Source organism: Stegodyphus dumicola, chromosome 9 (assembly GCF_044657685.1).
Source record: "Stegodyphus dumicola isolate Sdum_Otavi_A_Nest chromosome 9, ASM4465768v1".
In the NCBI taxonomy this organism is placed as follows: Eukaryota; Metazoa; Arthropoda; class Arachnida; order Araneae; family Eresidae; genus Stegodyphus; species Stegodyphus dumicola.
The window spans coordinates 88,301,709-88,328,131 of record NC_140776.1 but is presented as its reverse complement, the minus strand read 5'-3'; the positions used below and the strand labels follow the sequence as shown (position 1 = coordinate 88,328,131).

General features: G+C 31.9%; 1 protein-coding gene across 4 annotated transcripts in view; it reads right to left on the bottom strand.

The window, feature by feature from the left end:
* The window catches only part of LOC118205418 (tectonin beta-propeller repeat-containing protein 2), a 122,326-nt gene that overhangs the window by 57,026 nt on the left and 38,877 nt on the right, over positions 1-26,423 (bottom strand). For all 4 annotated transcript variants that reach the window (XM_085823734.1, XM_085823733.1, XM_085823736.1 and 1 more), the window contains 3 exons: positions 21,738-22,121; positions 11,896-12,967; positions 1,466-1,672 (listed from right to left, as the gene is read on the bottom strand). In XM_085823734.1, coding sequence (XP_085679860.1) covers positions 1,466-1,672; positions 11,896-12,967; positions 21,738-22,121 — 1,663 coding nt within the window. The remainder of the gene's footprint in view (positions 1-1,465; positions 1,673-11,895; positions 12,968-21,737; positions 22,122-26,423) is intronic.

Below are 26,423 nucleotides of genomic sequence, written 5' to 3'. Positions count from 1 at the left end.
TTAAAAACAGTATGTACCTTTTTTGGGTATTCATTTGAAGTCTTTTTTCCATGTAGAAATAATGATTGACGGTTTTTAATTTTCTGATTAATAATGCTGCTCATTTTGCACTTAGACATTTTAATGCTATTCATTTCCCAACATTTTTTTAGTCAAGGAATAGGAATATTTCTCTTTTAAAAGTGTAAAAACATATCCTTCAATCCACAGCTCGTTTACATGTGACATTTTGAAAAAGAATAAATTTAAAAGTAGCAGATGGTATTTCTCCTTTCAAATAATAAGCTGTTGCCAAAAACTTTTATTCCAAAGCATTTTTCTTAATTCTTTATCTAAAAATGTGCAAACACACCCATTAAATCAAATTTTGTTTTTAAATTAAGTTTAATAAAATTAACAGGACAAGAATAATAAGAAATTTCCTCTCTTATTTGAACACATTAATTAGTCAATCAAATATAAAAAAAAATGTAACTTTGAATTTTCAAGAACTAACAAAACAGAACCAAGGTCCTCTTCCATTATTCAAGCATCATACCTGCTTTGAGCACTCTTAATTTTTCAAAGTAAACCTGAGGGTCACCCAAGATAGGCAGTGAAGATCATTAAAGGAAACAGGCTGGCTCTTCAGAAGAGGCAGTAACCACTGGTAGGCGGGCCAGTCGTCTGGAACTGAGATCCTACTATGAGCTTTTTAACAATAAGTAAATGCTACTGGAGCTAGAATTTCCGTGGCTGCTAGTACCAAACTTGCCCTCCAATTGATCATTGTTAAAGCATTTAGAGTGAACTTATTCCAATTAGGGGGTCTCAAAAGAGAGTGTACTGTTATTTTTCATCACCACCTCCCCATTCTGGGAGTGGGTAATTTATGCACATGCAGCCTTCCTTGGATGTAGTAGCTGTTTCTCATGCTTACTCTCCAGAATCAAACCCAAATTCCCTGTTACTCGTTATTACCATGGTAGGCAGATAACCTACCATCAACAGTTGTTAAGGCAGATGCTGTTGCTGGGATGAGCCTGTACAATCTGCCCTAAAATATGCACAGTCACCACATAATATGGACATGAATGAGGATGAGGTCGTACTGTTTTTACTCTAGATTTACATAATTCAAGATGACAAAACATTTTCTGGAAACACAATACACTTTAATACACAGAGAGCATCAATATTTAGTAAAGTTGAATTCTTATCTTAAGGGATATCTAACAGCATGGCCAAAACAAAAATAAGTTTGTTCTTGTTCTAGTTTCCCGAATTTAATATTTGAGTGCAACTAAACATTCCAAGTTCAGAAAAATAGCAGGAATAATTAAAACATATTATAGCATTAACACTATCATTAAAAAGGGATAAATAAAAAGATAATTTGATGATGAAATATAAAACTGAAAAATAAGATTAAATTTCACATTTGCTTAAGAAAAATTATAAAAGCAAAGAAATAGATTTGACTAACTGAATTTCTTTCCACTGAGATGTTAACTTTCCTTTTGAATATTTTTTACAAAACAAACTCCGAGATATTGTCAGAATCCACACAACCCCTTTCCTGACAGCAACTTGTAATGCAGATACTTTAATAGGGACTACTTCTGGATATCCAAAAGGTTGAGAAGGAGTTAAATTGTTCTGTCTTATAAGATGACCATTAGAAGAAACATACCTATTTAAAAACTGAATCAGTATGCAAAATTTTAATATTACAATAATAGGCACTCTTCTGTTAACAGGGCACCAAATGTATGCCAAATGTGATAGCATGGGTACATCACATCATGTTTACGTGTTCAGTGGTATAGTTATGAATAAGTAGGAAGAATGAATATGAATCTAGAAATTTTTCTATTAGATTTTAATTGCTTGAGCAGATGATTTGCAGCTGCCAGCAATAAACATCTGCAAGCTAACTACAATGATCTTGATTTTAATACATGATGCCACATATAAAATGGTGAAATAAACATCAAAGCAGCACTGGCCATCATCACTTTGATTCATACCTGATCAAATTTATGTGGTAGAACTTGAATGAAAATTGGCAAATGTTTTCTACAATGTTAAATGAAATCAAGCAGTTTGATACCATCTTTGTCATCCAAAATTAAGCAGTAAAAATCATTTTTGTACTTTTATATTTGCTCTTATTTATGTATTTATCCTGGATTTAGTTTAATATTCATTCTTTCCATGAAGCTTCATGTATCATTACGGTTGCCACCATCTAGTTAGATTTGGGCACAAACATTGATGTTTGGCATTAAGCAGCACCCCATTAACAAAAAAGTCCCCAATAAGAAACAGATTAAAAAAATTTAATAGTTTTTATTATTTCATGCATATTACACTTTGAGGCATTTACCAACAAAGAACAGACAGAAATACTTAAGTTTTAAGCTGTTTCTGACAATAATACAATATATTAAAATATACACTAAATCTGTAATGTATAAGAACAACTGTAATACCCAAACAGAAAATAACTAGCAGGCATGTAAGTACTCCAAGAATCTAGACCACCATTTTTTAAACTATGGGTGGCAACCCTTAATGAAAGTGCCAACCAAAATGTTAGGCTCACAAAAATTGTATTTCAAATATACGAATTAAAAAAAAATATTAGTCACAATCCCTTCATTACTTTTAATTTTATATACAGTACAAAGTCCTTAATCCGGATGTCCATTATCCGGAATGATCTGTAATCCAGACCTCAACGCCACAAACGTGTTTTTTTTTGTTTTTGTATTCTTTACGCATGCGTGTAATGCGTTTACGATGTGTTGGGAGAATGTGTCTCCAGATACGTTAAAAAATGCTTGGCATAATTTATGGCCAGCTACCATATTTCATGGTGAGGATGATGAAGATGATAGCCACGAATTTGAAGGTTTTTGTACATCGCAAACTAAAGGTGAAATTTTCCAGTTACTGGATTTTGTAAAGAAATGTGGAGAAGCAGTAATAAATGAAGATGATATAACAGAATTTTTTCATTGCGACGACAATGCCCCAATCAACAATCAATGAACGGATGACGAAATCTGTGGTATGGTTCTAAATCCAGAAAATACCGCTTCCGATAGTGAAGAAAGTGACAGAGAGGTTATTGAAAATGAAAAAATTTTGATTGACAAGCTAGTCGGTATTCTCGACACAGCAATTACAGGACTCGAACAGTGGAACATTGTAACTGAACAAGAAATTATGTCTGTTTATAGAATTAAAGAGAAAGTATTAGCACAAAAAACGAAGCAACTTAAACAACTTACGTTGAAAGAAACGTTTAATAAAGTAAACAAATAAATATTAAGCCACCCCCCCTTTTTTTTTTGTAAATTTTGATCATAATTGCTCTTTATTTCATAAATTTTGGTTTCATATTTTTAATTCTATAATTTCTGCATGCCATCTTACCAGATTTAAATTGATTATTTATAATCCAGAAAAACCCCTAATCCGGAATCGCCGAAGTCCCGAAGAGCCCGGATTATGGACTTTGTACTGTATTACATTTTCTGTACAGTGCACTTATAAAATTGTAATACTGGTCCAGTTAAAATGTAAATTATATTTATATATTTAAAAATACCACAAAGCACATTATACCAACATTGTCACGTTGCAATTTCAGTATATATGTTATTTCAGAATCAAAATATGCACTACAAACGGGCTGTATATATCGTCCTACAACTCACAAGCTGGCCAAGAATGAGGTGGGCTTCACTGCAACTAGTGATAACTGAGAATGAGGTGGGCCCCACTGCAACTGTGATAACATTTTTCCAATATAGTAAATTGTTTCTGTGTTATCAGAAGAATAATACAAAACAAATATTTTTACTGTTTTATTGGACTAAAGTTGGTATTTAAACAATTACTATGAGAGAAGTTATTTTATTTAAAAAAAAATTACTCCTGGATGAATGATTAATTTGTGTAAAAAAAGTAATGACGCATATGGTAATGCTACTAAGTCATTTCAAGCCAAATATAGTAATAAAAAAATGCATCAAGGATGTGAAAAGAAAACAAATATGATGAGATATTTCTCCAAGTGATGCTTATGCACAGCCTCTTTGCAAAATTTGTAATAATGTTATGGTTATGGAGAGTATGAAACCATCAAAACTAAAAAGGTAAGTTGAATTCAAGAATCCTTTGTCAGTCAATAAACCAAAAGAATATTTAAAATGACCGTTAAGATCTTTAAATAAAGAATAAAAATATTTTGAGAAATTCATGTAAAAAATAATTTCTCATATCATTTGAAGTTTCATATTTGATTGCTAAAAATAAAATGACTTTAACCAATGGAGAAGGTCTTGTATTACCTACCACTTTTAAAATTGTAGAAATACTTCATGGAAGTAAATATGGTGATGAAGTTTGGAAAGTGAAGTCCAATAAAATTTCTGAAATTAGCAATGGCTGATTTGAGGAAATTATTACTAGATTTGAAGAAAACCATAAACTGACATCTGAGTTCGAAGAAACAACTGATATTTGAATGATAGCTAAGTTTTTCATACATGTAGGTTACAATTCTAAAGATAACATCAATGAAGAATTGTTATTCTGTTGTTCTTTGGAAGAACGTATGCTTCAGGATGCTGTCAAAATTATAAACTTTATTGAAAGCCATGCCCTTAATAACCATAAAAACATGGACTCCATATGCAAAAATTTATTATTACATGCTGATGTAAGATAGATAGATGTCAAGCCATGCCTTTAATAACCATAAAACATAGATTCCATATACAAAAAATTATTATTACATGCTGATGTAAGATAGATGTCAACCGGGTGAAGTTCAAGGAGATTATTATTAAGATGTTGACTGCAGTGGGAGTCACCAGTGGCTGGCACTCGACTTAGCTACGGCGCTGTGGGAGCCACTGGTGACCGGCGATGCAACCAATAGTAAAAATACATAATTAGAGTAAATATCGATACTGATAAATTTTTTATATAACACCATTGTTACTATAATGGTTTGAAGAATAACAAATCGCAAAAATTATCTACAGTGCCTTGAAGGTCACTGGTGACCCCCACAACAAAAAATACATTAAACACATTTATATAACTCATCTTACCTTCCGACCCACCAGCAGCTGAGCGGTAAAATCGCTGAACACTGGTAGTTCGGTCCGAGGTTCGAAACCCGCGAACGGGCTTGGCTGCATGGGCATTTTCGTGGTTTTCCCCATGTGTAACGTATATACGAGCCAGTTTCAATTAGAAAGTCCTCCACGAAGGCATCCCTCCTCTTAGGCAGATAGCCCTTGAGGCTTTGCCATAATCACACACATCTTATCTTCCATAGATAATATTTCAACATAATATACATTGCATAGTAAAAAAAAATCATATTGGCGCCATGGGCAAACCACGTAAAATGAGAGCAGCAGCCAACGTGTTAAAAGATGAAATAATCATATTTTTAATTGAACAAAAGTATGACCTTGCTGCTCTTTTTTCAAAATGACTTATTGCTATCAAAGCTGTGTTCTTTGTCTAATAGAGTAACTGAATATCTCAGCTTGTTTCTCAAGGACTAAATAGCAATATATTTACTTAGGGTGATAAAATTGAAAAGTGCTATTAAAAAGGTCCAACATTTGGAAGGATAGCGAGGGAAATTATTCATTTGAAATGTTATAAAAATTATTACAGTCGAATTTGGTTAATTGGACCAGCCGCTTTTTCAGACCAAATCCTAAAGAACCGAAACAAATCCTATGAACATAAGCCTAATATTATTCACTTATTTGGACCAAAACTCCGTTTAATAGGACCAAAAAACGTGAGAGCGAATAAGAAACAGAAGCCACAAGTCGGCCGCGTACAGTGGATGTACAGGTGGTCTGCGACGTAGGGAAGCTCCCCAGGAAAATGCTTTATCAAAGGTCAGGAATTCCTTAAAATGCATGACAAAAGCAAAACCGGTGGGAGGTGAACACGCGCACCATTTTCTTTTACCCTTCTTTGACCTGCAGCTCCGAGTTTCGAGGAAATAAACAATAGAGTGTCCGGTTCCACCTGAAAGGAATTCCCGCCTGTCAATCATGATTAAAGTTTACACGAGAAAGCTATCATTTCATCACCTTTTTGGGATGATTTTATTGCCAAAGCTTTGAATGGCAAGTATTTTATCTCTCTCTTGACCTCAACATCTTGAACCCAAAACACCAAGGTTTCTTCAGAACACTTTAGTCAGTGAACTGCGCATGTGTCTTGTCTCCCCTGCCCAAATGCCATGACGGGACTTGACGTTAGATGAAAAAATTGGTTTCCTGGATAAGATCTAGCAACAACCACAAAACGCTAGTCAGCGTTGGTTGGTGGAAATAACCGGATTGGCAAAGACTACAATTTTGCGATTGATAAAACAAGCTGCGAGAAGAATGGGCACAATATGAAGGACGAGGAGGAACTTCCAAAAAACGGATCAATACATCGATGAGGCTCTTAATGAATGGTTTGCCATTGTTACTAGACGATCTGTGTGAGTAAATGGTCCAATGTTAAAATGCAAAGCAGAAGAACTTGCTAAAAAGCTGGGCCACGATGACTTTAAAGCTATGGATGGTTGGTTGTCTCGATGGAAATCTAGACATGACATAAAATTCAAGAAAGCACATGGCAAGAAAGAAAGTGCTGATAGTGCAAATGCTAAAGAATGGAAATCAACAAAACTGCCTAAGCGTCTTGAAAATTTTTCAGCAGATGATACCTACAATGCTGATGAGACTGGGCTGTATTATCGTGCTACAACAGACAGCTCATTAAGTTACAAACATGTTGCACACTCTGGTTCCAAAAAAGCAATGGATCGCGTAACTGTTTTGTGCTGCTCAAACATGTCAGGAACGGATAAGAGGAAGCTGTTGGTTATAGGAAAAAGCACTCCGCCTCGCTGCTTTAGAGGACTTAGGATAGAGAGTTTAAAAGTTGTGTATCGTGCGAACAGAAATGCGTGGATGACTTCTGAATTTTTTAAAGAATGGCTGAAGGATTGGGACAGAGAGCTACAATGACAGTCGAGAAAAGTGCTACTTCTTCTTGACGATTGTGCAGCACATCCTCATTTAGATTGCTTGATGAAAGTCCAACTGGAATTTCTACCTCCCAGGACCACAGCTTTGGTCCAGCCAATGGACATGGGCATCATAAAAAATTTGAAGAACCTTTATCGTGCAAGGTTGGCTAATTACATCCTTGAAGCAATTGCAGGAAGTTTGCTGACCTCATCGTCAAAAGCCAGCGAAGTCAGTGCAAATCTCAACATCTTACAAGCAGTTAATTTGTGGCCAACAGCTGGCGAAAAGTGAGCAGTGAGACAATTCAGAACTGTTTTTCTCACCGTGGCTTCAAGCACTTGGTTTTGGAAATGGATGTGGACATGCTCATTGAAAGTGAAAATGGTGATATACATGTGGAACTTCAACAGGTACAAAATTGTGAAGAATTTTTATCCATTGACAACGCGCTTCAATGCTACTATGAAAATGAAGATTACGACGGTGCAATCGTCGCTCGCGTTGCAGCAAAACACACCACAGCATAGAAAGACCAAGAAAGTGATGATGATGATGCCGTTAATAAATTGGTGCAAGTGATAAGACAAGATGCAAGGAAATGCATTAAAACTTTGTGTTGGTATTTCATGCAGGAGGGAAATGAAGGCAGTCCCATTGCTGTGTTAGATGTTTGTGGCGATTTCGTTCACGTGCAATCGGTCAAGAGAACGCATCAAATCACATTGGATAAGTCCTTAAAATGTTGACTGGAACTTGGTAAGAAATTGTTTTTATTGTGCTTCACATGTTGAGTATCATGGAGACAGTTTCTTAGAATTTGTTTCTAAATTAATTTTCTCAATGGAAAAAAGTTCGACTGTATTTCTTGTTTGTACATGTATGTTCGCCATACGTGTGCACCGCACCATAAAGTTCAAAATTATATTTTATTACTTGATTTGCATGTACATTTACTGTTTGCTATAGCACGTTCCGTCTTACAACATAGAACATGTTCGTATAATTGGACCAGCCGGTTATTAGGACCAAAACGATCGCTTTCCCATGTGGTCCGATTAACCGGAATCGACTGTATATCAACACCATATACTTACATGGTGTTGAATCTATATACTTATATGGTGTTGGCCATCTTTTCATTTTTAATGCTTATTAAACCCAAATATCGTTCAACACTGAAAAACACTACAGATGCTTTGTGTTCAGAAGTGTCAAATATTGCACCAGATTTAATTCATTGCATAGCAAAAACAAGTGCATCTGTCACATTAAAACATGATTTTTCTTTCATTAATTATTGCATACTTGAAACAAATTCTAAAACTACTTTTCTCATAGTATCATATGTAGTTTACCAAAATTAATTATTAATGGGGAACACATACTTTCCTACTTTATTTTATATTTAATATCTGGAGTCATAAAAAATGCTCTATGATAAAAAATAGAGTCCTGAATGAAAAAATTTTAGAACTGCTAATCAAGACTAATATAAAAATAAATAAAATTAAATTATCTTTATTTTAAACTTTATCAAATGAGAATCTATTGTGTTAAAAAAAAAAAAAAAACCTCAATTATTTAACATAAAAAAAGAAAAGAAAGCTGGGGGGGGGGGGAAATCACAGAATCAGTTAGGTATCAGAAGTTGTTAAGCCATTGAATAATGCATTACCATATAAAACACATTTATGAAAAAGTCTGGCTAATTAAAAAAAAAGAAAAGGCCTGTTTATTGATGTTAGCTTCATACTCTTAAAAATTAACTACTAAATAGGTATAATATCTAATATAAAAGCGATAAGAATTGAACATCATTAAGAAATAATCTTAGAACAAACTATGCAAATTTTTCTACAGCGAAGAAGTGATCTTTTGAGCATGGTTTTCTAAATGAAGTAGTCGAGACTTCTGTGCATGTAAATACAAAATACATTAAAACATACTAGGAGCAGCAAATAAAAACAACATTTTTTCTTTATTAAACCAAATATACTGCAAGGAAGTGAAGGAAGAAAAAATAAAGGACATTTTAGCCTCACATGTAAATGCACTTCAAAGTGAGAAAAGTACACTCACAAAACTCATACTAAAAATAATATTTGAATAAAATTAATTATTAATAGAAATATATAAAATGAAATAATAATTTTGAAAAATTTTAAGATCTAGCATGAGAAAAAACTAACAATTTTCTATCGAGATATGCAATGCATGGCATTAGAAACACCTTTTATTTATAAGAATCGTACAAAAAGTTCACAATTATCAACTGGATACATAATAAACAAAAGCATTTTAAACTGTATGTGCTGTTGTTCTCCCTATGTACCCAGTAACTTTTTTTTCTTAAAAAAAATCAAAGACCTCTAAACTTCGCATCTGAACAACTTCAGGATAGTCAGGATAGTGCCCTGGATAAAACAGACATATACTATGTGCATAACTGGATTGCAACATAAATACTTTTTGCCAATATGTGGCAATATACTGCTTTGCCTGATAAACAGTTTTTTATGAATTTTCAGTGATGGTGAAGGAGGAGGGAACAGATAATTACAAAATACAAAAAGGACATATTTTTTTTTTTTTTTCTATAAATACGTCTCTCACTTTTTTTAATAAATATTTCTCTCTCTTTATATATATATATATATATAAACACTTCTCTCACAATTACCAATTACTTAAGGGAGAAAATTCTTCAAAAAGATATCCTTAAATTTTTCTAGCTATTTATATCCAAATATATTACATTCAAAAGAAGTATACTTCTGATTTCTTTAACTTTTGTTAATATGATGACACTTCATGAGTTTTATTTACGGATTAGTGACTTTTATATAAATACTAAGAGGACATTTAACTGGGATAAATTACATGAAAACTCCTCGTAAGAAAAATTTTATTTTTATCAACTTATGTATTAATTGATTAATTGCTTTTTCAATTACAGTAAACCCTTGCCGAATGCATATGCAAATACAGTGTGTGTATGGGAAAATTACATTCCACAAAACCCTTTTGCTATGAAAAAAACAGGTTCCGTGCATTTCAGATTAAGAAAGCAAGTATAATAAAAAATTAATGTAATTAGAAATGGAATGAAACAAATGTTAATTAAAGAAATTTCTATTATTGTTTAATAAGTAGGTACATGACTTAATTATTTTTTTATATAGCTAGTAATTTTGCTTGGGACAATATCAGATGCAGTTCATTAAAAATTTCGCGGAAAGGAGCACAAAACTTTTCAATAACTCTCATAAAATGTCCTCTTCTTTATTTGTTTGGGTGAATGTCTATTACAAAAAATTACACAATACTCGTTTTTTTTAAGAATTTGTTTAACTTTTTGTAAAGGCTCTTTGTCTTCTTCATAATCGGCCAAGCAGCAAAGTTGCTGAATACAAGTAGTTCAGTCCAAGGTTTGAATCCCGCGAACGGGCTAGTTGCATGGGCATTTTCGTGGTTTTCCCCATTTGTAATGTGTATATGAGCCAGTTTCCCTTAGAAAGTCCTCCAAGAAGGCACCCTTTCCCTTAGGCAGATAGCTCTTGAGGCTTTGCCATTATCACACAAACCAAACCTTCTTCATTATCACTGTTCACTGTTGGCTGGTATAATAAGATCATCTATTTTGTCATTTTACGATCATCATTCTTTACTAATTCTTTGATTTCTCCTTCTAAAATACCTAAAAATTATTCCCTGCCTATTGCTTTTGAAATTTGTATGATTTCCTTGACTTCATTTTTAATCAATGGAAATCCTTTAACACCGCTGACTTCTTGCCAATGCTAATACCACGAAACATTTACTGTTCATAAATTCACTTGTTCTTATGCAAGTTTAACCCTCCGAGCATTACAAGTTTAGCCCTGAAATTTTAAAGTTCCTCAAAATGTCATGAATAAGTGGTATTTTCTTGAATTTAATTAAAAAAGGACTCTCTAATTTTGTACCTTGATTCCTTTTCTTCCAATATACATCCAAACCGAAATCATATACATTAAAAACTAGCAGAAATTTTCATGTATAATTAATATAGAAGGCAGCCTTCTATGCGGAATTTTCCGGCCGTAACGCTGAGAGGGTTAAACATATCTTTGCAGTGTTTTATGTTGAACTGCTTTCAAAATGTCATTAAAATGTTGTGTCTCCTTTGTCTAGTGCTTTATTTGCAAAAACAGTAATTTCTGCAAATACAGTACAGAAAGTGCTTTATTTTCAGAAATAGTAGGTTTTGAATGTTTTTGATTTCTTGATCCACTGGTTAAAATTAAGGAAATAATGTTCAGTGGAAAGAGTAAAACCTTTACAAATGGATGCAATGTGTGTGCAATTGTTAGGGTTTCATAACGAGTCCTAGAGCATTATCAAGAATTAGGAAAACTTTAAAGCTCAGGCCTTTTTATTATAGGTAAATGTTTGACTTTCTTAATGAATGAATTTTCAAACCAGTCAGTAAAAAAGGCTATCACAATGCAGCAGACATTCTACAGCATACTGCATACAATTAAATTCTCATGGCCGACAAACTAAACGGAGACCATTACGATACTTCATACGTGCAAAACCGCATTTTACATGTCTGCATTCGGCAAGGGTTTACTGTACCTCATTATACTTTTGTATGTAATATGAGAGAAAAAGTAAATATTTTACTTTTAAAAGATCCTGAGATGAAAATCTAAATAAACCTGCTGAAACTTACCCTTGCACAATATGAAATTATAAAATTTCCTATACATATTTCCAACATAAAATATAGCATATTATACACTATCAAATATTTTACAATAAATATATTAAAAATTAAAATAAAGGACATTACCAACCACAATCATCATCAACTGCAATTGACACAATATCTCGAGCAACAGACAGCCATTCAGTTTCAACCCATGGCAAAACAGATTTATGAACAGCAGCATAAATAGTGCCCTTGTAAAGAGCCCATACAACAGTTTCTGAAGGAGAAACTGCTATCTTTTCTGCTGGCTGGCTAAGTTCCATCCAATGAAGGCCTAAAACAGGATATTTAGAAAAGTACATTTGATTCCTGATATCCACACAAAATATGTGTTCATCGCTGGTGCAAAGATCTAGTAACAGCTCAGGAGCTTTGTACTGCACCCAATCCACTCCATACTTTGGCAATTCCTTATCAAATTCCAATTCAGATAATGTTTCTGGTTCCTCAGCTGATTTAATATCACTTTGATTGGCAGAACAAGGAAGATTTGATTGCTTAGATACATACATTTCATTATCTAAAGATTGATATATTTCATCTAAAACGTTACAATTTTCACAAGAAGCATCTCTACTGTTTATATCAGTACTGTGAGTTTGCTGATTAGACAAATCACTATAATTTGCATTATCATTAATTTTACTTAATAAACTTGAGGACGTTTTATCATTCTCAGAAAGAAGAGAATCAGAAACACACAAGTTTAGATTAACATCTTTTTCTATTTGAGAATCAGACAATTTAACATTAGAATTGGACAGAGGAATATTTTCTAGTTCCGTATTAAATATATTATTTCTTTGACTAGCATCATACTGAGTTTCAGATGGTTTATCACTATATAAAGATGCAGTATTTTGCAACTCAGTATTGTCTGTATCACTTCTTGATACATTATTATCATTATGATCACTATGATTCACTTTTAAATCTAAAGATTGTTTTAAGTCAGTACTGCCCATCTCATTAATTGCTACATCATCATTGATTTCTAGATCTAAAGAATCAGGAACATCAATTGCAATCTGTGTTTTTTTCTTTTCTGCATTGTTATCTAACTGTTCATCAGTCTTTAAGGAAGTTTTCAGTTCAGTATTTGTATCTGAAGAATTCTTGCTGTGTTTGTCTACAAGTGCCTTTTGAAAACGAACTAAAAAAATAAAATAAAGCAGCATTTTTTTATGTAAATTGTAATAAAAATTTAAATATAAAGATGTCGCTAATACAAATTCTTATACCTAATATTAATTAACATACTTCATTTTTATACTTTAAGGTAACTTCAAAAATATATGGGAAGATAATATCATAAATCAATATTATATGCAGATATGGATGTAATCATTAAACTTTAGCTCTGTTTTTATAGTTATAACATAAGCTGAGTATTAAATATGTTTGTTTAAAACATTGTGCTTTTTTTAAGCATTATAAATGTAGGTACTAAATTAAAATTACAAAAAATGTATTACTGCTAAAAGAAATAAACACATATAAAATACAAAATGATACATTATTACTAATACAGTACAAAGTCTGTAATCCGGACGTCCATTACCCAGAATGATATATAATCCGGACCTCAAAGCCACAAACTTATACTAAAGACTTAAACTTATACTGCTAAAAGAAATAAACACACATAAAATACAAAATGATACATTATTACTAATACAGTACAAAGTCTGTAATCCGGACATCCATTACCCAGAATGATATATAATCCAGACCTCAAAGCCACAAACTTATGCATGCACGCAAAGCGTTTACGCATGTGCGTTTGATACACACGTCCGCTATGCATGTACGTAAGGCCAGTAAAGCGTTTACCCATGCGTGCTTCCGATAGTGAAGAAAGTAACAGAGAACGTTATTGAAAACGAAAAAATTTCGATTGACAAGTTAGTCGGTATTCTTGACACAGCAATTACAGGACTTGAACAGTGAAACTTTCTAACTGAAGAAGAAATTATGTCTGTTTATAGAATTAGCACAAAAAACAAAGCAACTTAAATAACTTACATTAATAGAAATGTTTACTAAAGTAAACAAATAAATATTAAGCTTTTTTTCCTTGTAAATTTTGATACCCTTTAGATCATAATTGCTCTTTATTTCATATTTTTAATTGTATAATTTCTGCTTGCCATCTTACCAGATTTAAATTGATTTTCTATAATCCGGAAAAACCCCTAATCCAGAGTCACCGAAGTTCGATGAGTCCGGATTACGGACTTTGTACTGTATCTGATTTATTCTCATTTTTAAATGCACACTTTTATCCTGTTTTCATATTAAAATTTTCTACTATTACTTTACCAAAACACTTTCTATGATGACAAAACTATATATAAAAATATGTTTAATGAATTTATACTTAGAGACATGGAAGATCAATAAACAGTAGATAAAATGCTTTATTTTTTATTGAACAGAATTTATTTAACATGTAAAATCATAATTATGACCTTAATGCTTGACGCAATATAATTTTCACAGGGAGGTGCTGTAAAAAATTAAGCCTTGTAGGGTGTTCCCAAAGTTCTATAATTCATTCCTAAGAAAAGAGTGCTACCAGCCAGAGATAAGTCTTGACATGTTTATGCAACTATTCAGTTGATTGACTTGTTTGACTGATACAGGCACATTTTTGTATTTTGCAACCATGGAAGATGTAAAGAGCAGTCATTTCTTTTTGTGAAAAGAGTGTATGAAAACTTTAGAAACTAGTCAACATCTACGAGAAGTATTCTGTTTCCACATTTGAGAAAAACTTTACAGAGTGTTCAATTTGAGAGTTTAGCCATGCCATTAACAGGGTTCGTACACATTTCTGCACACGGAAATTAAGTACTTTTAAGGACAATTAATGAAAAAATGAAGGACCTTTGAGCAAAAGGGAACTGAATAAATTCAATTGAAGACATTATCTATGCCTGAATTTCACTTTTGAAATACCATCCTAAAAATAAAATAGATCCCTAAGTAGTATGCATTATTACTAAACATGAATTAACTAACATAATTGTTAATAAGTTTGAGAACAAAATAAACTATGCAATTTCTCAAGTAGCATTAAATATTTTACACTTATGATATTTGGCCATATTTGAACGTTTATATCGATTTCCTTCTCTTTTAAGCATCTTATCTAACAATTAGAGTTTTGTATCAATATGCAAACCAATGCTCTCACTAGTTTCTGCGTGCTTCATCTCCTAACTTGTCAACCTCTCCATAATGTACCTATGAGGGTTTAATTAATCTGGTAAAAGTTAAATAGACCAAAACCCCCGACAGATGTGAAGCATATTATTGCTATGTCTGAAAGTAACTACAATATCAGACAAAGGTTTAAATAAGCTTCTTATTTAAAAAGAACTTAGAACACAAAGGCATGTTCTGATGCTAACAAAATCAATTACAGCTCACGGTGGTGTAATTAAACAAGAACAGTCAAATTCAAACTAATAATGTGGACTAGTTGTCAAAGATTATACAATTTAATTGTAATTTAATCTGGTTCAATAACTCTATCATATGAGGAAATACAAATGGGAAATTATAGTAAAGGTTGAAATCATAAACAGTTGGGAAATTTCCATAATAATAGCTGCACATATCTTTAAAGAATAATTTGCTTTATGTACTCAGTTTCTTTCTTCAACAGGTTTCCTTTACATTTTAGAATTTTTGGATTTAATTAAGGATTTCCGCTATTCTAAAAAACACTAAATGCATTTAGAATGTACAGATAAAGTGGCTAATTTTATTTCTTTAGTAATATGAACATTCAGAAGCAATATGAAATATATATATATATATATATATATATATAGTAAAGGATGGTTACAGAGCTGATGTGGCAGAATTTCTAGAATTTAATGACACACCGAACAACAAAATCTAGAAAGGGCAAAATTTTTAGAATTTAGAGGAAGCATTGGAAGCAGAATTTAGAAAGGCAGTAGGCAGCAGAACTTAGGATCCACAGAGATTGCATCAGGTGGGGAAATGCCTAGTGCCAGCTATGTGCATGATGTATTAAGAAATATTAGAGGAATCTTTTTAATTGTTTTTCAGTTTCTTTAATAATAAAATAATCCCTTTCTATAATGCCTGTCCATGTGATAAGATCAGAAGCATTTTTGATGTTATCCATGCTTCTGTCTAGTGAAAAGTAGAGAAAATAAAGAGAAGATAAACATGTTAAGATTCTAGTATCAGAAGTAATACATTCAAATATTATGTTTTCATTGTTCTTCCAGATGTTCTCCCAAAATTAAGAAATTCATTGTAAACTTTCTGTAAAATACATCCATTACGTTTTGATACCATGGAGACATTTTTCATTTTGTTACATATTTCTGGAATCTTATAGAATCGTGGGTCTATAAATCTTGCCTTCAAATCCTTTTAAACTTTCCAAGCTGCAATGTCTAAAATCCTAAAGAAAAATTATCCCAACCATTTCTGTAACAGTAAAAAGCCAGATATATTTTGGAAAAAAGGTAGGAGGGATAAAGTATAAAATTAATTTTATAGAGAAAACTGATGCACATTCTGAGAATTTTGAATATTCTGAGACAGTTACATGGGAAAAACTCTTACTATGAAAAAATTAAAAACAAGACATTTTTAATTAATTACATAGCTAATTTTGCTTTTGCTAACAGTTGTTTCGAAAATTGTGCTTTATAGCATTATACCTTGTTTATTTTTCAGATTTAAAATATTGTATAAGTTGCCAAAATGAAATTTTATGATATGACAGCGAAAAATAAAAATGTTTTATTTTAATGTTATTTTTTAAATATAATTTCAATATATTACCATTATTTTAATAAAATTTATCCATGTTATGATGTTTTAAAAAGAATCATCGAAAAATACTCAGATTTTGGAATTAAAAATTTTCTATAGAAACTAATCTTAAAATCGCCAAAATGTTGATATTATTAAGTCGCCAAATTTAGAACCGTTTAATAAAAGAATGCACATCCCCAAAAGCAAATGGTTGTTTAAGAGCTCTTTACTGGAAAAAACGAATTTCGAATGCTTATGTTTCACTTCTTGCTTAGAAACTCGAGTATCCCATCATTTATATTAGAAATAGAAACAAATTATAACTCATGAACCCATTCAAAAGATTACCATATACATATTTGGACACCTGTGATAGAAAAGAAAAACTATATTCAAAATCAATAGTTGGTAGAGCCTCCATGAGAGGTAATTACAGCGTGGATCCTCAGGAACATACTTTCCACAAGTCTTTGCATGACAGCTAGTATTTTCTTCCACTTGGCTTGGAGAAGACATAGAAGTTCCTTCACCGATTTTGCACGGGTAGTGCACCCCTGAATTCGACGATGCAACTCGTCCCAGAGGTTCTCGATAGGGTTCAGGTCTGGACTCTGGGCAGGCCAGTCCATTCGATGAACTCCATTGGCACCATACCAAGCCTTGGTTAACGTCCAAACATGACAACTGGCATTGTCAACCTGAAAGTAACAGGGGTCCAACCCGTAAAACTGCCACAATGTAGGAAGCACATTGTCATCCAAAATAGTGCAGTAGGCATCAGAGTTGAGCTTACCATGAATGGGGACCAAGGGTCCCAGCCCATACCAGGAGAAACACCCCCTGACCATAATTCCACCTCCGCCGAACTTGACTGTTGGCACAATGCATTCTGGCAGGAGACGATCTCCAGGTAGACGCCAGACCCAGACCCTGCCATCTGAACGGTAAAGGGTGAACCTTGATTCGTCACTCCAAAGAACCCGTTTCCACTGATCTACGGTCCAATTTTGATGTGCTTTGCACCACATTAACCGAGCAGCGCGGCTGGACTTTGTGATCAAAGGCTTATGGGCAGCAGCACGACCATGAAAACCAAGCAGATGTGCTTCCTTAGGGATGGTATTCATTGAAACGATACTCCCGGATACCTGTTGAAACTCCTATCGGATGAGGGCCATCGGTTGGGTGCGGTTCTTCCGAATTTCTCTGGACAGCACTCGTCGGTCTCTATCTCCCAGTTTCGTTGGTCTGCCAACTCGGGGCACATTCCGACAATCACCGCTCACCTTCCACTTCTTAATCACAAAGGCCACTGTCGATTTTGGGTACTTCAGATCGCTAGATATGTCTTTTATGGATCGGCCACATTTGTGATACCCGATAATTATACCTTTCTCGAAATCAGAGAGCTCCGAACTGCGAGGCATTTTGCATGCGACTATAGCCGATGCTGTTTCCTACACGATATATACCGGCGGAGTCTGTGGCGTACCTTAGGACCACAGATATCGTCTTTTGCATAGGTGTCCAAATACTTATTGGTAGTCAGTGTATACGGCTGTGAATCGCCAAAAATATTCCTCAAAATGCTAATTCACACTCAAAATGACAGTCATAAAAACAGACAGAAATTTCAGATGATTAAAATTAAGGACCTTCTGTTGATTTTGGCCAAAATTAAGGACTTTTAAGGACCAAAAATTGATTCCAAGAAATCTAAGGACTTTTAAGGACCGTACCAACCCTGCATTAATGGCCATGCCATTAATTAATGGGTTAATAGGAACATGGAAAAATTTTTTTCAGGATGACTTAAGGGAAAAAAAAAAAAAAAATCATTGGAATAAGTGTATTTGATTAAATGGGGATTATGTTGAAAAACTGCACAGCAATATTGATGAAAACAGACAATAATAATAAATACCTAAATTCCTAGAACTTTAGAAACATCCATTGTATATTTATTGCATAAAATAGACACTTAAAGGATAATATGAGCTGTCAGCAAAAGAAAGCAAGGCAGTCTTGCAGAAGACAGCTCTCACCCCATAAATCATTACATTGTTTAACAGTTAAGATGATAGCATCATAATTCTTTAATATCAAACAAGGACGAAAATTAAATATTTAAAATATTTGGAAAGAAAAAAAATCAAAGTGATAATTATTTAATGGATATAAAAGTAAGTAGCTAAGCATATTCAGAAATTAATACATATACTTGACACAGCACTCATATGAGCAGCAGATATTACAGGTTTTCTGATGAATTCTTTAGCATGCAGGTATTTGCAATGCAGAAAGACAAGATTATTACATAATTTACATCCATCCAAACTGTTAACATAGAATTTAAACATCAATCATGATATAAAGGATAATACACATTTGAATATATAAATAAACTATTTTATTATGCATTAATGCTAGTGCCTCATAAAAGCTACAATTATTTACTTGAATATATGAATAAACTATTCTATTATGTGTTAATGTTAGTGCCGAAGCTACAATTATTTACCAGGAAGAAATCTAAACAGTTCCATTTCAAGAACTTATCCATCAATGGATTATTATTATTATTTTTTTTTTGAAGATGTAAATGCTACCAATATGTAATGTAAAATGTGAGAAATATTTTCCTTTTTTACCATATGCCACTACTGGTGCAACTGGAAGTTCTACTAAGGTGCAACTGGAAGTTCTACTAAGGTGCAACTGGAAGTACATCTGGCTAGCAATCAGGAGGTCCAAAGTTCGAACCCTAGTGACAGCATTACTGATTTTTCACGTTTTTTGCTCTGAAATAAACCTAATGACTCAACAGACTTATGCAATGCACACTTTAATAATGAAGCACCAATAATATTTAGCATAATTTTCCATTAATATAACATAAGCTTCACTCACTTTTCACTTTAACCTATAATATAATGGCATTGACCACTACTAAGGCCAGATGCAGAGACCATTTTATTGTGGCGGCACCTAATAGGTGGCCACCATTACCTCCTATGAAGGGACCGATAATTTTAAATCCAAGCCTTCTTCGGGATTCAAACCCAGGCCTTTTGGTATCTCAGTCAGACTCCCCGAACCACTATACCGACTGGGCAGCTGTTTTCACTTATCATTTAATTTATTTCATGATTTCTATATCACTAAATTTTAAAAATGGACCAAACTTTGGGAATTATGCTCACAACTAATTATGCTTTTCAACTTTAACAAGCAACATGAGTGCTTTCCCATATGCATTCTTTTTATTGCACCCTAAGTTCCAATGTGTTTTTTGTAGATAAATTATGATATTGTCTTAAATTCAATTTTAAAACATGCTTGTGATATTTGCCTGCACTTAAAGAAATGGCAGTCAAATTTCTGCAGCAATAATAAACTTTGCCATAAAATTATTAAACAGAAAAATTATTTTGAATATATTCCTAAAGCGATTACCACTAAATTTTCACAGAACTAAAGCAGGGCGCACCCTCTCAAATAGGTTTACTAACTAATGTTTTGGAATGAATAACAAATTAAAATGCAAAATAATGCATATAATATTATTAAAATGTAAAATATGCAAGAAATAAATAATTTTTGTATTTATAAGTTTCCTTTGTCCTTTATAAAAACTGTCAAATATTCCCAGGGTGATTGTGCTAATAGATACCTATTTAACTTTTTTTACTTTTTTAGTTTACTTTTTTTAGTTTACTTTTTTTAGTTGCAAGTATTCAACTACTTGCCGTAACAGGTAATTCTTGAAAAGTTTAAATAACCTGCATAACATAAAACTCTTTGTAATGTATCATATTTTACAGATAATCCTTATTATTTCATTTCTGAAACAATTCTACCTTTCTTAATAATTTTGCCTTTCTTAATAATTTCTACCTTTCTTAACCTTTAAGAGACAGGATAGTTTGGAAAGGTTTCACTTAAAAAGACAGGAAATCCAAATGCATTTCCACCCCCCTTTTAGCTGCCATTGTAAAGGGAAACTACTACCCTTTGCAACTTTTCCTGTAGGTCGCCTTTATTAATTTTCAGATAAGAGACTAGGGAATAATATAAAAGAATTTGTTCTCTTTTCTCCTGTTTCTTTTCCCTAAACTAGAGAAAAATATTATGGTGAGATTTCGTAGCTAAATAATTGTTGTATGTTGGAATATTAACTTTTGACATTGCGTCATAATGAAAATATGCCTTAGCAGCAAATGCACGCCTATAATCAGTTCATAGTTTATTCAGTTTTTGTTTGTTTCCAAACTGAATTTAGTTTAGAATTACATGTACTAATTAACATTTTTATTTTATACTCGAAAATGATGTTTGCCTATTTGTTTCTCGTATAAACCGGCAGTTCACTTTTATTTGTTTCCAAGCATTGTGTAACAGCTTATATTTATATATCAAACAAATCCCGTTGTATTTTTCTTATATTAGTTTCGTTTACCTTTTTCATTAGTATTCTTATTCAGTTTAATTTATTGATTCCCCCCCATTGTATCATAAGTTATTTCATCTTTCAACTACATTATTGTTCTTTTTTGCAGTTTCTTGATAAAAGCTTTTTTTATCCTTCAGCATTTTTTACTATTATTATTATTTTATTTTCCTTTGCTTTAAAAACAGATTTTATTGATTATATTTTCATTGCATTTTGCATGTTTCAAACAGCAATATTAAATACAAAAATTACAATAAAAAGGGGAATATAAAGAAAAAATACATTTTTAATGACACAGAAGTTGGTCAAATTAATACTAATGTAAAATTGCTAAAATTTCACTGCTGAGGGAAACAAAAGGGAATTTACGAAACCCCACAGTTGGGAGGCGCGAAGGTCATCTAGCATAAGTGGCAAGGGAGGTTATTCAAACAATGACTAACTCCGCACCCTGAAGGATGGGGGGAGAGGGGAATTCGCTGGCCGATATTTTGGCCACAGCCATCTTTTTGAGACACTGCAGTTCTGGCCGATTCTTAGGCCACGCATCTTTTAAAAGTTAATAATTTTGCCCTGATTTATATCTTATAATAATTGACAGAAATATTACATTACAGATTGACAGAACCATTACAGATTGACAGAAATATTAAAAAATTACCTTTTTTTGCCTTCTTTTTTTTCTTTGGCCTGAAGACAATTTCATCAAAATCATTTTCCTTTGAATTATTATCATAATCAGCATTTTCAGAATCCTCGGCAGAAATGAAATGTTCATCAAGTTTAATAGGAATGCAATCTGAAGATTCTAATTTTACAACATCTGGCAAAGTTTCTTCACGTGGTAGTTTAATACTATTTACTTCAGCTTTTTTCTCTGGTGTTAAAGCTGCTGGCGTACTCACTGATCTCTTTTTCCTTAACCAATTAAAAAGGCTAGAACTATTCTCTGTTGTGGCAGAAAAAGTATCGCCGCGTTCCTTCACTAAACCCAAATCTTTAAAGGGTTCCAAAATGTCTTCAATTAAAGATGATTCTTCTGCACCTGCAAAAAAGATGCATTATCTTTCATAACTGAAAACAAAATTATTTTTCCTCACATTTCCTTTTCAAGGCCGCTATATACTATATCACATTATAAACTATTTGATTACATTTATTTGATAACAACTAAGTTGTTCAAATGTTCATCTCTCTCCATTAATTTAACATTTATCAACATAAATTTTTATGAAATAAATTTATATTAAGCACAGTGGCGTAACTAGAACTCTTGGGCCCCTATGCAAAAAATTTTCCTGGCCCCTTTCCCAATAAATTTAATGTGCTTAAAAATAAAAAATTAAAAAAAAAAAAAAAAGAAAGAAAGAAAAAATTTCAAGCATTGCAGGAGCCAATGTTTTCATGATGATTTTTATCACATCTGGATTAATTGTTAAAAAATAAAAGCACGTTCTTAGGGAACCAGTTGAAAGGTACATAACATGAAGAAAGAATAAAAAGGAAAGTAATTTCCCTTGACCTTGGAAATGAAAATTTGCTTTAGTCTGGGTATTTGATGTCAGATGATTTTAATTCAGTTACTTAAGACTTTTTGTGTGAGTGCGAGAGACAGATTTTTCTCTCCTTTCACTGAGATGCATACTGATAATAAATGAATAAGTCTATATAAAAAAGGAACATGTCAATGTATAGCATTAAGAAAAGGAAGAAAGCCTAAATTTACGGAGATTTTTATATAAAATCCAAGAAGTTTTACATACTAATGTTTTAAATTTTTATATAAAATCTGCGCCTATCGCCTATCTAAGTTTTTTCGCTTAAGTTAGCAAGCTTATAAATAATTAGTTATATTATAAACTGACAGACAAGATAATTGATAAAAGTACAGAAAGGCTATTACATTAGTGTATAGTACTCTGTGATATCAAATTTGGCCCAGTTCGTACCCTACCTTTCGAACATGATTTATGCAATAATATACAAGTAATAAATAAGAACTTTTATAATGTAAATGATACATTTGTTAAATATAAGACATATTTATCATAAACTTCTTAAATAAAACTATTTGAACATACAATTTTTGTAGAAAATATGTATGGTAAAGTTTTTTTCTGTCTTTATGAAAAACCTTTTGGTACACTAAACTACTTGAATACATGATTTTTATAAAAAATGCTAAAAGAATGATAAAGTTTTTTACTGTTTCCTTTTCATTTTCCTCAGTCCGTACTGCTCTTCTTCTCTAATTTTTTCCTCCCTCAATAAGTGTAATGATAACACTGGTGGCCAAAATTCATCATAAAGAAAAAATCCTTCTTTTAAAATTTGCGTCTCCTAATCTTCATTTCCGCAAATTCATTTATCAATAATTAGATGTCCATTTTCTCAGCCATCTCAGCTTCAACGCTCAATAGTGAAAGGTTTGACAACCGATCTTGTGTCATGCTGTTTTTTATATATGTTTCTTAAATATGTTTTTATTAGTTTCAGTAGTGAAAATGCCCTCTCACTTGTGGCTGTGGTTACAGGTAATGATAAATACAATATAAGTAAATTGCACACTCCCGAATAACTACTTGTCATGTCATAATATTTTACCATTGCTAATTTAGCTAAATCCTTAAAGGATTTCAAACTTTGGATTTCTGTTCTGAAAGTATTTATAAATAATCAAATTTGTACTTCCAGTGCAAGTCTTCTTTATATGTTTTCTGTATTTTTGAAACATTATTAATAATTTCCATATTTGTTAACAATGACAGTGTTTTAGGTTCTTTATTTCTCATTTATTTTTCAAATTTAGTTTCTATGCCCCATTTATTTGCAATAAACTCAGCTTCTTCCATAATGTCTTCAAACTTGTTTCTCATATCTTGCATATTAACAGAAATGCTTATTACATGTTGATGAGCTCCATTCAAGTCGATTGATTTTCGATTGTCGAGCCGATTGATGGGTTGATCGATACTGCACTAAAGCGCAGGAAGTGTTTAAAAAATTTTGTTTTTCATTTTGGCCTGTTATGATGTTTCTTAATGTATGGAAACATAGATTATATTTATACTTCATATTTATCATAAAAATATTTCATGTTAATATTACAATACGTTATTAATATTAGTAGACATTTGCATTGTTAATGGTGATAATTTTGGATTTTTCAGATAAATGGATTAAAAGTTTAGCTGAATTGAAGTTTTAGCAAGTTTTAAATTATAAGAATTTAGTTTATAATTAATTTAGATATTACAAATCAATAACTTACCTTTATAATGAAGAATTATATTTGAGATCACTTTGAAATTTAATTTTAAAGAAAAACTTCTGTTTGTTCTCGCCATAGACTAGAGAAACGGCATTAGAATAAGAGCAAGTTTAAGTTCAGTTTACTGTTTTGAGTCATCAGCCAATTTACAAGTATACTTGAGGGGGTAATGTTTCACACTTCAATGCAGCTGTTTAACGAAGAAAGGGGCCCCGCCTCCACTATAAATTTCCAGTGTCTCCCCAAATTGAGTCACAGTAAAACTTTCATCCAAGACTTTACTGTAAAGATGTCCATTTCCCTTTTAAAACGCTAAAACATCTGTATTTTTTTTTCCCCTTCAGTCAAATTGTACTATTATTATTGTCATATTCCAATGATACATAATATATCACCTGCAATATCTTTCTACATTTCCTCTGTACTATAAATGCATTTGAGTTAATGTATAATTATTAAATATTGAACAGTAAAAATTATGGATATTCGAATATTTTTAGGAAATTCTTCACAAGTTTATGATGAAATCATAAACAGTTAGAAACAAATTTTATTGATATGTATCCAAAGAGCTTTGAAAATGATTGTGTAATACGAAATGGAAATTTTAAAATTAATCTAAATTTAAATACTCACTGTAGCAAAATATGATATTCCCTTCTAAGTTTCAAGGTCTCAGAAATGTTTAATAATTTAGAGTTAAGCTTATTGATACTAACGTATATTTGAAGATGAGTACTCGCACTCTGTCGCATGGATTCTAAAAGTAGTACACATAAATAGTATTTGCTTAGGAAACAAGTAGAAAGTTTCTTCATAATAGTAAAAATAAAATTGTATGAAACAAGTTTTGCGTACTTCGTAGAGAAATGCGCAAAACTTCATTTAGGAAAATAGGTTTGTTGTACCCCAGGTGGATCAGAAAGCAAAAATCAGTTAGGTAAAGCGGATATATTTTAGGAGCATTAATATTTATGATTATTGTTATGTTTTATTATTCATTTCTTAGAAAGCTATTTATGTCTCAGAAATTAATGACCTCAGATTTCCAGTCTTTACATTGTTTATAAATTAAGCAGTATCATTTTTTTTATCTTAATCATTAATTTATTAATGACAAAAATATAAAAAATAAATATAATGTATGGGAACATATATTAACGGAAGTTTTTTTTAGAAAAGTTATGCAGTGATGCCAAAAAAGAAATAGAATAATGTATAAAGGGATTTTATGAGTGAAAATCGCATCATTTACTATTAAAACGTGTTAATTAAATTTTTTATTTTGCAAAAATTATTGAAATATTGCAATAATGGGGGAGCATTCTTTTCTGAAATATTCCATTCGTTTGTGAAGTGAAAATAACAATGTAATTCGCGTTCTTTCAGATGTTGAAATGCAACTTAAAACTATTAGTGCAACGCTGCCATTGATATGTTTAATATTTTCTGTAATTATTTTATCGAAATTTACGAAGTAGTATATACTTTTAGTTGTGTGATGCCATTTTTATATATATTATTATATTGTTATTGATGATTTCACGTACTGAATGCTGTGGAAAGTAAATTAAAAGCAAAAGTAAAGTAAATTGTAAAATTTCATTTCAAATAACGATTAGAAAGTACTCCATGAAGGCGTTCTTCCCCTTGGGAAAATAGTCCTCGAATGCTTTATTATAATATAATAATTCAAATCAATTCCGTTTAAATAACTTTCAAATTATTGCTTGCGCATTACTCAATTATACGCTTAAATGTTTCACACTGTTAAAAAAAATTATAATTTATGATATTTTTTTCAAACGAAGAGAGATTAATATATTACTTTCAAAACAAATTTAATGTCTTCAGAATTATCTTTTACAGGTAATTGTGAATTTTTGGTAGATGGGTAATTTACAGTTAAGAAACACTACAGCTCTTCTCTTTTCTAAAGCAAATCAAGTAAATCCTCAAACGAGTTTTGTGCTTTCAGATTTAATTCTCGATTAGGGATTTGAAAGAATTCCTTACCTGCATTTTATCTGCAATGTGCGAATATTTTGAAAATTTTGATATGAAAAATTGGATAAA